Source organism: Anneissia japonica, unplaced genomic scaffold (assembly GCF_011630105.1).
Source record: "Anneissia japonica isolate Jap-2015-1 unplaced genomic scaffold, ASM1163010v1 scaffold2756_len2360902_cov194, whole genome shotgun sequence".
Classification (NCBI taxonomy): Eukaryota; Metazoa; Echinodermata; class Crinoidea; order Comatulida; family Comatulidae; genus Anneissia; species Anneissia japonica.
Window position 1 is genome coordinate 2,247,077 of NW_022719050.1, and position 12,541 is coordinate 2,259,617.

Sequence of the window (12,541 nt, forward strand, 5' to 3'; positions counted from 1 at the left end):
CAGTAGCACCAAACAATTTGCTTGAGCGCAAAATATGGGGTGGCTTAAATATTGCACGTACAAGATAACCCCAGCTCAGCAGGCCCGTAGCGAGGCGGGGAGGGGGGAGGATTAAGTCACGCTACGTACGGGCCTGAGCTGTGGAATTTCAAACAACGGGTCACTTTCTTATTCCTTTTTTCACAATAATTTATCACAGTAATCTGAAAATGAGTTGTCTTGAACAATCGGGGCAGATCCAGAATTTTTCAAACAGGGCAGAATCGAGTAGAACATAACATTTATGCATTGAAATTTAAAAATTAGTGGCAAAACGTGGAGGGGGGGAAATTCGCCGGCAAAACGTGCCCGGGAACGTTCCCCTACTGCATCCGCCCCTGACAATATGTAGCTATCCTGTTGGAAAAGTCATTTGTTATGGAATTTAGCCCTACCTATTTATTTATGGGTCTAGGCTATACATTTCCATAGGATTTGTCTTTCCGTACTTCAGTAATGTAGTAGTGGTACCGTACAGTACTTGAGAAGTCTGGTATAGTGTCATGGTCGAACGTTTCTAAACAAACCCCCTCCCCTTCCCCATGGCAGCAAATTAGTTCCACTACACTAGTGACTATAGAAGTGAGTTAAAATAACAAAAAGTAACCATTAACTTTTGACTGGAATAGGAATTTAGTTCCGCTTTATAAATTCCATCCCCCCCCCACCCTCTCCACATTCTCAAATTTTGCAACCCCAGAATGAAACCAGCCTATGCCCCTCATGTTTCTGCTATCCGTATGTGGAGTAGGTACATAAGATTATCGGAGTTACTTAAAACAGCATCTTTTCCAAGACAACATAACATACCATAAAACTTTAATTGAAGCCATGGACTTCGCGGCAACTTTTGCAAAGTAAAGAGGAGGGGGGGGGGGAGAAAGAGGCTTCTTTTCAAAATGAATGCTGTGACTTTTGGGAATTTGTACTATAAAACAATCAATAAGGCCACATTGAATTTGTATCACAGAGTGTACTAACTGGCATTAATCACCTAAACTACTGAATAAACCAAAAGCTTGTTTTTAATATATTTTGTTTCTTTTAAATTCATGTACAGTTCAAATGCTATATGCCTAGCGGCTATCTTGAAACTTTTCGAGGGAGACTTTTTTTATACCTTGTTTCACGACCTTATTTTTTTAAAGATTGTCAGAGGGCGAAAAAAATAAATAAAAATAAAATTTTGTTTTCTTATTTAGCAAATAATTTGCCAAAAACATCAGAAAGAGAAAATAAAAATATATTGGTGAATGTAGACAGTGTAGTACTGTAATTGGATGGTTAAATGCTTAAAATTTGTGTAATAGGAAGAAATATACATATCTTCTTATTTTTGAAGATTTCAAGGCAGCAGCAGCATAATAAAAAGAAAAAAACTTTATTTTTTAAAATTCCCCTCTTTTCGTGGCGGCGGGTGTGCGTTAATTGGTCAAAAATAAACTTTTCTTTTATTTGAAATCACTATTGACGGGTGGCGGGTTCGCTAAACATGGTATAAAAAAAGTATCGCCTTACCAGGTTGCCTACAGATGACTTCAGAGATTAAAAATGATAAAGAGGCAGGGTATTTTCTCAATATATCAAATTTATTTTCTGTTTTCAGGAATATACACAGTAATTCAATTCAAATTAATCCTGTTATTATTGAATGTAGTTATCCATTAATCATTTGAATTCCATAAATGAATTGTTAACGAACCAACATCATCATCGCTGCCGTAGTCATCACAAATTCATTAATTCATACTATAATGTAATATTATACAGATGCCCTTAAATCATTTCATGCAAGGCATGGAGAACGGTAGCACCCAAAAGAGGGACAGGACCCCGTCTTGAAAAGACTCCTAACCACAGCCAATTATCCTCAGTTTTTGCATGCCATCCCAACCACCAGAGAGACTGAATTTTGCATACAACCTGCTTTTTTGTAAAAGTGTTAGGTGTGACATGAAGCAAATGGTCAAGTGTCCAGAGTAGTAGCACAAAAAGCACTTGGCACACGAACCAAAATAGAGGATTGTCTCCCAATATACACTGAGGACTAGGCTTTTGCTATAGAGGTACCTACCCTGTTAAGCTTATGTTTTGTACATATGTTATATCAACTTAAAGTTAACATTCCGGATATGGAATCAAATTGTCTTCCAGAACTGACATTCTGACCAATGGATATTGACCACTGGTAGATCCCTGGCCCAAGTCAGCCATGGGCTAGGCTGGCATTGCCTCTACCACTAATACTGTACAGTGGCCTATACTTGATAATTACTCTGCATAATTAATTAATATCATATCATTATTGTCATCCATTCTCATAATTATTTTCACAATAATTATCATCACCACCATACTTATTCATCATCACCATTATCACAATCACTATAATTATCATCATATGTGATTTTAAGCTTCCTTTGTATAAAAACGTTTATCTGGCGAGGAGCGACTTGCACGTAATTTTAACTTGGCCCTCGTCAATGTCTCTGTTTGCTCTTTCTGACTCTCCTCAACATCACTGTCATCAATAATCCTCATATTCTTTCCTGCTTTTCTCTTTGGGTGAAACTCTTCATCAGATGAAGAATCATGCAGAGGTGACCTTGCTTCTGACAAGGAACGACTTGCACATAATTTTAACTTGGCCCTCGTCAATGTCCCTTTTTGCTCTTTCTGACTGTCCTCAACATCACTGTCATCAATAATCCTCATATTCTTTCCTGCTTTTCTCTTTGGGTGAAACTCTTCATCAGATGAAGAATCAAGCAAAGGTGATCTTGCTTCTGACAAGGAACAACTTGCACGTAATTTTAACTTGGCCCTCATCAATGTCCCTTTTTGCTCTTTCTGACTCTCCTCAACATCACTGTCATCAATAATCCTCATATTCTTTCCTGCTTTTCTCTTTGGGTGAAACTCTTCATCAGTTGAAGAATCATACAGAGGGGACCTTGCTTCTGACAAGGAACGACTTGCACGTAATTTTAACTTGGCCCTCATCAACGTCTCTGTTTGCTCTTTCTGACTCTCCTCAACATCACTGTCATCAATAATCCTCATATTCTTTCCTACTTTTCTGTTTGGGTGAAACTCTTCATCAGATGAAGAATCATACAGAGGTGACCTTGCTTCTGACAAGGAACGACTTGCACGTAATTTTAACTTGGCCCTCATCAATGTCTCTGTTTGCTCTTTCTGACTCTCCTCAACATCACTATCATCAATAATCCTCATATTCTTTCCTGCTTTTCTCTTTGGGTGAAACTCTTCATCAGATGAAGAATCATGCAGAGGTGAATTTGCTTCTGACAAGGAACAACTTGCACGTAATTTTAACTTGGCCCTCGTCAATGTCCCTTTTTGCTCTTTCTGACTCTCCTCAACATCACTGTCATCAATAATCCTCATATTCTTTCCTGCTTTTCTCTTGTGGTGAAACTCTTCATCAGATGAAGAATCGTGCAGAGGTGAATTTACCTCTGACAAGGAACAACTTGCACGTAATTTTAACTTGGCCCTCGTCAAAGTACCTGTTTGCTCTTTCTGACTGTCCTTAACATCACTGTCATCAATAATCCTCATATTCTTTCTTGCTTTTCTCTTTGGTTGAAAATCTTGATCAGACGAAGAATCTTCTGGAAAGGAACGACTGATGCCTGATCTCAATTTGGTCTTTATTGATGACTGTGTTTGATCATTCAAATAGCCTTCAACATCACTGTCATCATCAACAATCCTTGTATTCTTTCCTTCTTTTCCCTTTTCATGATACTCTTCATCAGATGAAGAATCACACAAGGGTTGCTTAGCTTTATGTACTCGAGTCTTTGCTTTTTTTTTGTCCATTTCTCCTTTTTTAATTTTCGGCTGAACGTTGTCATCAGATGGAGTCTCGTACACAGATGATACTCTATTAATATTTACCTGGTTACTCACTTTCTTTGCATCAACTGTATTCCCAATACCTTCGAGATGTATTAATACTTTGTATTTTGAAGTCTTATCATCACTGTGATCATCAACAAGTGGCTTCACTTCTGGTGAAGGATGATTAATTTGTGATCGTAATTTCATCGTCATCAATGTCTCTCTTTGGTCATTCGGGTTGTCCTCAGCATCACTGTCATTATCAATAATTCTCCTAATCTTTCCTTCTTTTCTCTTTTCATGAAAATCCTCATCAGATGAAGATTCACACATTGGGAGCTGTACCGTATTTACTTGAGCTTCCGCCATTCTGGTATTGACCTTACTTGGTTCAGTTTTAAGCGCAGACCCCTGGTGAGTTGATGATCTGATATTAAAGTTAAAAATAATCTCATCATCACTTTCATCACTTTCATCATCTATTACATTTCTTTTCTTTTCTTCTGCTATTTTTGGTTGAACATCCTCATAAGGTGAACTTCCGCTAACAGGTGTTTTATGTGCCTTGCTATTTGCCTCTTTGGCATGAGCTGAATGTTCCACATCACTGAGTTTCATCTCCTCATTGTTGCTTTCAACAAATGTAATTCTTTTCCTTTTACAATGTGTTGTTCTTTGGTAGACATGATCGTCTGATCGAGTGACAGGTTCATCCCATCTCTTTCTTCTTGTCAATCTCCTTCCTCCTATTTCTTTCTTACCTTGTGTAACTTTGGGTTTTGAGCTGCGGTTTTCTCTTAAAGATTTCTTTGATTCATAAGGTGACTCCGAGTCTTCGGACAATTCATCATGAGAATAAAAATTACCTAAAAAAGCTGATTTTCTTTTAGGCCTCATTCTCTTCCTCAGCCTCATTCTCTTCCTCTGCACCTTCTTCAACTTTTCTTCATCTGATGAACTTATCTGTGTTTGAATTCTTTTTCTGGTAGGCAGTATACTATTGCTGTCATCTAATTCATCATAATCAATTAATTGATCAGAATCTTCTGAATCTGATTCATCAGATTCAACTGATGGCTTTCTTTGTCTTTTGTGTTCTTCTTCAACAGATTCATCAGATGACCCTTCATGGACTACTTCCCAATCATCAGATTCACTGGAGTCTTTGATGAAATCCAGCAGGTCATCATCATCTTCACTAAGCGGTTGTCCATCTGTGTTGTTGTACCGGCTTCTTCTACATATAACAGAGAGAAAAAATATCATTACTGTACGCATGAGTACAGAATGTTTTTGTGGATTGACCACATTTTTCTCTCATCTCATTCATATTATTTGAAATTCTTGAATAGACTACCTTGTGTATAAGAAAGTATAATGCATACTCCAAGTATTGAAATGCATGCCATTGTATTGGGATTCAATATTTCAACATTAATTATCATCATCAGGTCCTGATGATGACATAATTAATGTTGAAATATTGGGAGTATGTATTATCCTTTCTTATCTGAGATTAATCAGTGGACCTTTAGGTTTTTGGAAAACTACCTTGTAGATACTAAATATAAATAAATTAACCAAAAACATTGTAACAGGGGAGAAGCAATGCACATTTGTGCATTACCAATAACACAAACAAGTAACCCAAGGACTTTTAACTGTTACCAGGATAGGAAGCTGGCTGGTTTAAGCGGTTTTAACTTGAATTAGCCTTATGTGTGGTATTGTTATGCTAATGAGCCAGATAAGCACAATCTGCACATGCTCAGAAAAACAAAATTTTCCTAGCCGATACAGCTAGACCTAGCCGAGAATTACGGTGCGGTAAAACAAAGCAAAATAAGAGTACTAATTTTACTTGGAATGCAAATCAATCATACTTACACACTTAAAAACAAACTAATCTACCAATAAAATCACCTGCTAGTTAAGATATAAAGGGTCATCCATTATTTTCATCATTTTTACGAGCATACAAAGCGTACGCTGAGGGGAGGGGGTTGAAGGCATGTGTACGCTTTTTAAAAAGTAGAAAAATGACAATTTGGAAATGTTAGCCTACGTTTTTGTGCCTAGCCATTCCACTAGAAAGCCAAAGTTTACTAATAAATTCACTGGTAAATGTTCAGTTTATCAATTGTTTATACGCAGCATCATCTTACATCCCTGATTAACGAGGTGTTGCTAAGCATTGGGAAATGCACTCTAGCTCCGTAAATTTGAATGAACTGTAAGCCAGTAGCCAACGAAACCACAGCCTGACACTGACAATAAGGGTAGCAGCATCAGTGGCGGCGCCAGCAGGAGGACAGGGGAGCTTAAGTCCCCACCGGACAGGTCAAGCCCCCCACCTGACAGAGCTCGTTGGGCAGTCAGACCATATAACATTGAAAAAATAGGCCTACACCAAGTCAACACATGTCTGTCACAGTCCGAGAGTGCCATTTCCGGCCATCCAGAAGTTGCTATTCTTAAAAAAAATCTCATTTGGGAGGGGGACCCCCTCTCAGCCATTACGCCAGCTCGAGCCTACAAACTCAAGTTCCCCCCTGTCGGACAACTTAGCCCCCCCCCAGAAAATATATCCTAGAGCCACCGCTGAGCAGCATTGGGATCATGTGTTTTACTTTGCTGTGCTAAGCCTACCTTATTTTCTTCTCCCTTTTAAATTCAATAGGCCTACACCACTCACTCTATTTAACATTTTAGAACAATTTATTATTTATATTCCATGGATAATCATGATTTCTATATCATTTATGTAATGATATAGAAATGGTTGTTGACTGACATGGATATTCTACGAGATACGCTCACTCGCTTAACGTTATCCCCCCCAATTCCTAATTGCTCTGTAATGAATGGCTCTTTAAAAATCTCTGGAGCAAAAGTTTGGAACAAACTCCCAATCAAAATTCAAGAATGTGGGGGGGGGGGGGAGAAGACATTTTTTAACCTAGGTCAAAGGTCATGTGACCCAAAATTGCAATTTAGGGGCCCAAAAAGGGTACTTTTTTTCTCATAAACCCTGTGTAAATGACACTAAAGAGATTCCTATGCTCATAAATGTTACGCATTATGTGGAATATGTTTTTTCTACATAAAAAAAGTGTTTTCATATTTGACGATTTTTTTATGTTCAAGGTCGCAAAGTTCATTGAGGTCAAAATTTGGGGAACGGCCTCTATCACACGCCCCCTCCCCCGATAGAGGGCAAGTAAGCCTAGTTAGGCCTATGCTTATTTCTAACTAGGGTGGACTACTGGACCTAGGATATATTTCACTAAAACTAGTACACTTGATAAAATAATAATATAATAATAATAGAGAAGATGGTGGTAGGAGTATTGAAATATGAGAAGGGGGGTCCATGTACATGACCAAACCCGAAATAAACGTTTGCAGACCTAGGCATAGCATTACTGGTTGCGCTGTTAAAGTTTCTAGTTAAAATCTTTCCTCAGATTCATATTATTTATATATTATTTATTATATAAACAATCCCGCTATCCTCGTCTATGCAAGTACATCAATCACTGACAGAAAATTTTTTTTTTTTTTTTCTCTATACAATCGCTAAGCATTGTCTCTTATTGTTTTAATAATGCTGCCCTCTGTTGCTGACTCTTTTAGGGGATTTCCTTAACGTCATAGTAACTATAAATAGGTACGTACCGTATACGGACCGCGCATCAAGGGACAGTAAATTACTCCATATGGGATACGGACCACGACCTCAAAGGGTTAATCCCGGCCCCGAAACTCAGAAGTACAGGAATGGTGTCCGGCGGGGGATATTTTTTAACCATTGTTTAGTTAGGTTTGTAGTTACAATAAAAGTTATGATCCCAGCACCGAAACCTTGACTCAGAAATACTGGGATGGTGTCCGGCGGGGGATAGTTTCTACCATTTTTATCTATTTAAGTAATTGTACAGTATTTGTCCTACCTTGTAATCCCGGCCCCAAAACCTTGACTCAGAAATACCGGGTTGGGGTTCAGCGGGGGATAGTTTTTACCATATTGTAGTCAAGTTGTAGTTAAGCTTAACCTTGAGCTGTAATTCCTGGCCCCGAAACCTTGACTCAGAAGTACCGAGTTGGTGTCCGGTGGGGGATAGTTTTTCACCAAAGTTTTTACTATTGTCCTTTATTGTACTGTACTGGTTACTTTTTTTTGTTGTTATTGTACTGTGTTTTTGCAGGACCATATATTGTAAAACAGCGGTAAGATCTCGTCTGTATATGTTATCCTGCCTAAAGATGTTTTAAATAAAATAATAAATAAATAAATAAATAAATTTTACGTGTTATCTATTACTAAATACAACACCAGCAATCAATAAGGAAGATTCAAGTCTAGAGGCAGTGTGAAGTTGGCCCTCATCCAAAAAAACAACAAATCACGCATCACTAATCTAGGTGAAAGGTTGTTTATTTTCTGTGCATAAATTTTTCTTAAACTTGCTTTCTACTTCCTCTGAATATCAGTTAAATTGTCTATGTGGTAATTAATTAAAATACCATAAAATGTTTATTAATTATTGTTTTTATTTTTTAATGAATTATTATTAACATAAACCTACATGTAAGTTTGCTAAGTGAAAAATGGAACCTACCAATAGTTTGGCTATGTGGTTATTACTGGCACAGTGTGTCAGTCTATTGTCATGGTAACCAAACTAAGCAATCAGTTAGGGCCCGTTCATGCTATGTTATTACCCGTTGAATGTTAACGGGAATATAATTCGAAGGTAGTATGAACGGGGGTAATTGAAAAAACATCTGGCCGAAAAGCAAGTTAGCCAACCCACCAAACTTGCCGGTTAAAAGTTGCCCGAGGCGAATCCTCGTGACCTCGGTGATGACATTAATGACTTTTACAGGCCTAGGCCTACTAACGAGGGATGTCCAAAATAAGCCTACCTCATGCTGCGAGTGCGATAAGGGTCCTCCCAAGCATTAGTCCTATCCCTTTTCTCTCAATTCTCCAAAAGAGTTAACACGTGCATTGCTCCTACCCCGCAAAATTATATTTTTACTTACTTTACTCGGGACTTCGCTATTAATTTCCCCGAAAATGAATCGAAAAAACGCCTTGACAGAAGCGGCAACTTTCATGCTGATAAGTGTGTGGGGGTCTACCCAGATACAAGAAGGTTTTGATGGGACAAGGAGGAACGCACGAACCTACGAGCTGATAATTACGAAGATGGGCTTTGGCTTTAATAGAGCCTAAATAATCAATAAGTGCAAAAACTTAAAAAACGATACAACCAGGCTAAGGATGAAAACAACAAGTCAGGGAACGGCCCACAGAAATGGATGAGATTTTTGGCGATACAGCCAGCATCCAGGCCCACACAACCAGTGTTGGACCCGACATTGCATCCCATAATGCAAGCTGACGGGCCGCAGGCGACTCGCTGGTTCATACCGTTAAATGCGAAGGCGAGTTGTGCATGAACGCAGGCTTATACAGTAGTTCTGGTTTTACAAGCTGCTGGTAGCAGAGTAATTATTGTTTGTGTGATTGTTTCTATTTAAGGATAGTGTTACCTGTCAGTAAGTTTTTATACAGTTTGTTGTATTTGGACAGAATATCAAATAAATAAAGGTCAAAAGAAAGTAAATAAAAAAAAAACACACACAACTGAATGAAAAGAGTAAGGAAATTATAATTCAATTCGACAATATGAACAAAATCAGCAAAATTTATTTTGAAAAGTGTATAGCTGTCTCTTATACACATCTAGATGTGTATAAGAGACAGGTACTGGTTACTTTAAAAAGACACAAAACAAATTAGAATGAAGTTATCAACTAACTAGTGCATTTAAATTATTCATATACTTACTACCTACCTATATAAAATTTAAATGTATTGCTCACAAACGCCAATATTTTTTATTTTAATACACTTTTTCCTTTTACGCAACATCCTTGCCTTATATCTTAACTAGCAGGTGATTTTATTGGTAGATTAGTTTAAGTGTGTACGCTTAATTTGCTTTGTTTTACCGTACCGTAATTCTCAGCTAGGCCTAGCTGTACGCCTAGCCGATACGCAGTGTGGCTAAGGAAAGTTTTGTTTTTATGATGATGTGCAGATTGTGCTTACCTGGCTCATTAGCATAACAATACCACACATAAGGCTATTTCAAGTTAGACGGGTTAAACCAGCCAGCTTCCTATCCTGGTAACAGTTAAAAGTCCTTGAGTAACCAGACTAAGTACCAGAAACTAAGAAACTTGTCATCTGCACACCATATACAGAGCTAGGCCTGACCATTAATTATTCAGAAAACCAGTGATATCTTACCCAGTTACAAAGTAATTAATAAGCTTCCTGGGCCTCAATTCTGTGAAGGACTTCAATGGAGTCGCATCTTTTATGGTGTCCAGATACTCCTTCCTGTCGGGTAGATGAAACACCTTGCTGTACTTCTTTTTAAGTCTCTCAGAGCTCCTACAGCTAGTTATGGGACTTTCCATTATTTATGTCTTCTTTCTTTAAAAGGAATCAACATACCTGTGTGATAAGATAAAGTCAATATAGTCTATCTATACAAAAGAAGAAGACAACACTTCATACTGCATTAACTTCAAAATTAACCATAAACTGCATGTTTAAGTGAACATCTTCAGTTCAGAACTGTGTAACTGATAAAGGGTTACCTATCAATCATGTTAGTTTAACAAAGTGTCACAGAAAAAGAGAAGAAACAGTAGCACTTGATTGAGAGTCTGAGACAAACTTGTAGTGATGCACACCTGATTAAGCTGGCTAGTCCACCTAGTTTTTTGCTCGGAAAAATTTCTGTTGGGTGGGGACCAGGTTTTTGAGAATGTAACGTATACAGATACACCACCAGCACTAGGCCAGGCTGGCCTGCATGGAGGGAATATCCTCCAGGAAAGATGAGGCCTAGAAATCCACCCACGCATTTCGAATAAAGATTTTACCAGTTTCTGGACAAAACGGCAATGACCAAAACGGCAATGATAAGTACCAAAATGGGCATAGACCAAAAAAAGGAGCAAAAATCAATGCCACCGGGCGCGGACAGCAGTTTATTCCCCCAATCTTTTTACTATTGAATTTGCATGTTATTATTATTATTATTATTATTATTATTATTATTATTAATGTTTCTTCTTTCGCGTTTTGGTTTATTGCCGTTTTGACTTATTGCCGTTTTGGTCCACTGCTGTTCTGGTCTAAAAAAGTGTTGATGTTTTGGTTTTTTGCCGTTTTGACTTATTGCCGTTACTATTTTACCGCTCAATATATAACCAAAAACAAACGTGACAACAAACAAAATGTACAGATATTTGCACATAATTATTTCAGTGCAAATTTAATAAGCTAGACTGTTATGTATCCGCAGTGGAAATAACATACTTCAAAATATGGACTAGTACTGTAGGCCTAGACCCGTATCACTCTTCGAATTAGTAGGCTTGCTTGATAGGTGGGATCTAACTAGGGCCAGGGAGTTGTTAGGGCCTAGGCCTAACTTACAAATAGGAATGTGGGGCAGTTAGCCTAGGTGTCTACGGTACTCTCCTCAAATCAAAGACCTGCCCAGTTGCAATTAGGCTAGGCCTAGTCTGCTTTTCTATTTTCTAGCTACCATCTACTAGGCCTAGTAGTACTAGATTCAATGATTTACAAAAAGCAAGTTTAACGTTAGCCTGCATTATTATGCATACTCTCTGTTAATAATCTATTCATGAACAGAAATTAAAACAATTCTAAACATACATTACAAATAACAAACCCGCAGAATCTTGAGAATTCCCACGCTTGCCGATTGAGGGCGGCAGACCGATTATTTTTTTCTTACATTAATTTTGCCACAGATCCTATCATAGAAATACTACACGTACTGTTCCTGGATTGACTGCACGAGCAAATACTGTATTTGTTCGAATAAACGCACAAGGCGTTTTCAATTAATATTCGGATAATAATCAAAAGGACAAACATAAAAAAAAATTACACAATTAAAATAGTGATTGTAGAAAAGCAGAACAGAACAATATGAGACACTAAATTCAGAATTATTATAAAATTGCACATATCTTTAGAAAAATTAAAAAAAGATTTCACAATTAAATATTTCAATAATTCAATTGTAAAAAATTGGCCAAATTTAATTTTAAATTGGACTAACAAAATGGAAAATTGCATCAAAAAATGCCTTTTAATCATCATTTATTGTTTGGAAGGGTTTTTGATGGGTCATTTATTTGAAGACCTTTATTTGTATGTGTGTGTAAAATGGATACATATATACTCAAATAATTCCACTTTAAATGTGAAATACAACACATAATTAACGTCAAAATGTGTCATTGCGTGATTGAACCCAACCAGGCTAAAAATGTAATACTGCTGGAGTAGAACATTAATAGGCGTGTCATTTATGTGTCATTTAGGGAGGGAGAATTTATTTGAGGAAAAACTAAACTTCTTGGGCATTTATTCGAGGGAAAAACATATTTCATATGAGGCTGGCTCTGGATAGTGCATTTATTCGAATAAATAACATAATACTGTATATTAATAACAACAAGTTTCTTATTAGTTTTATTCATGATACCACAAACATCACAACTTTGA

At 37.4% G+C, this 12,541-nt stretch overlaps 1 protein-coding gene across 3 annotated transcripts; it reads right to left on the reverse strand.

Annotated features, from left to right (window-relative positions):
• Positions 1–1,607: 1,607 nt before the first annotated feature.
• On the reverse strand, positions 1,608–12,325 carry LOC117110713 (dentin sialophosphoprotein-like). 3 transcript variants are annotated; one of them, XM_033253486.1, is made up of 3 exons: positions 11,697–12,325; positions 10,235–10,444; positions 1,608–5,146 (listed from the first exon to the last, which is right to left on the reverse strand). In XM_033253486.1, exons 2-3 carry the CDS (start codon positions 10,405–10,407, stop codon positions 2,449–2,451), a joined length of 2,871 nt encoding a protein of 956 aa, XP_033109377.1. In that variant the 5' UTR covers positions 10,408–10,444; positions 11,697–12,325; the 3' UTR covers positions 1,608–2,448. The 3 variants fall into 3 exon arrangements, with proteins under 3 accessions (XP_033109377.1, XP_033109376.1, XP_033109375.1); XM_033253485.1 differs by having other exon boundaries at positions 10,235–10,423; positions 11,681–12,325; XM_033253484.1 differs by having other exon boundaries at positions 11,681–12,325.
• Between the last annotated feature and the right edge of the window lie 216 nt (positions 12,326–12,541).

What these genes read in the sequence shown, in the direction of transcription:
- LOC117110713 (XM_033253486.1), bottom strand. Translation starts at nt 10,407, where the DNA reads ATGGAAAGTCCCATAACTAGCTGTAGGAGCTCTGAGAGACTTAAAAAG. An exon ending in ATTAATTACTTTGTAACTGG is followed by an intron (nt 5,147 to 10,234) that starts GTAAGATATCAC and finishes TGTTATATGTAG; the next exon opens with AAGAAGCCGGTACAACAACA.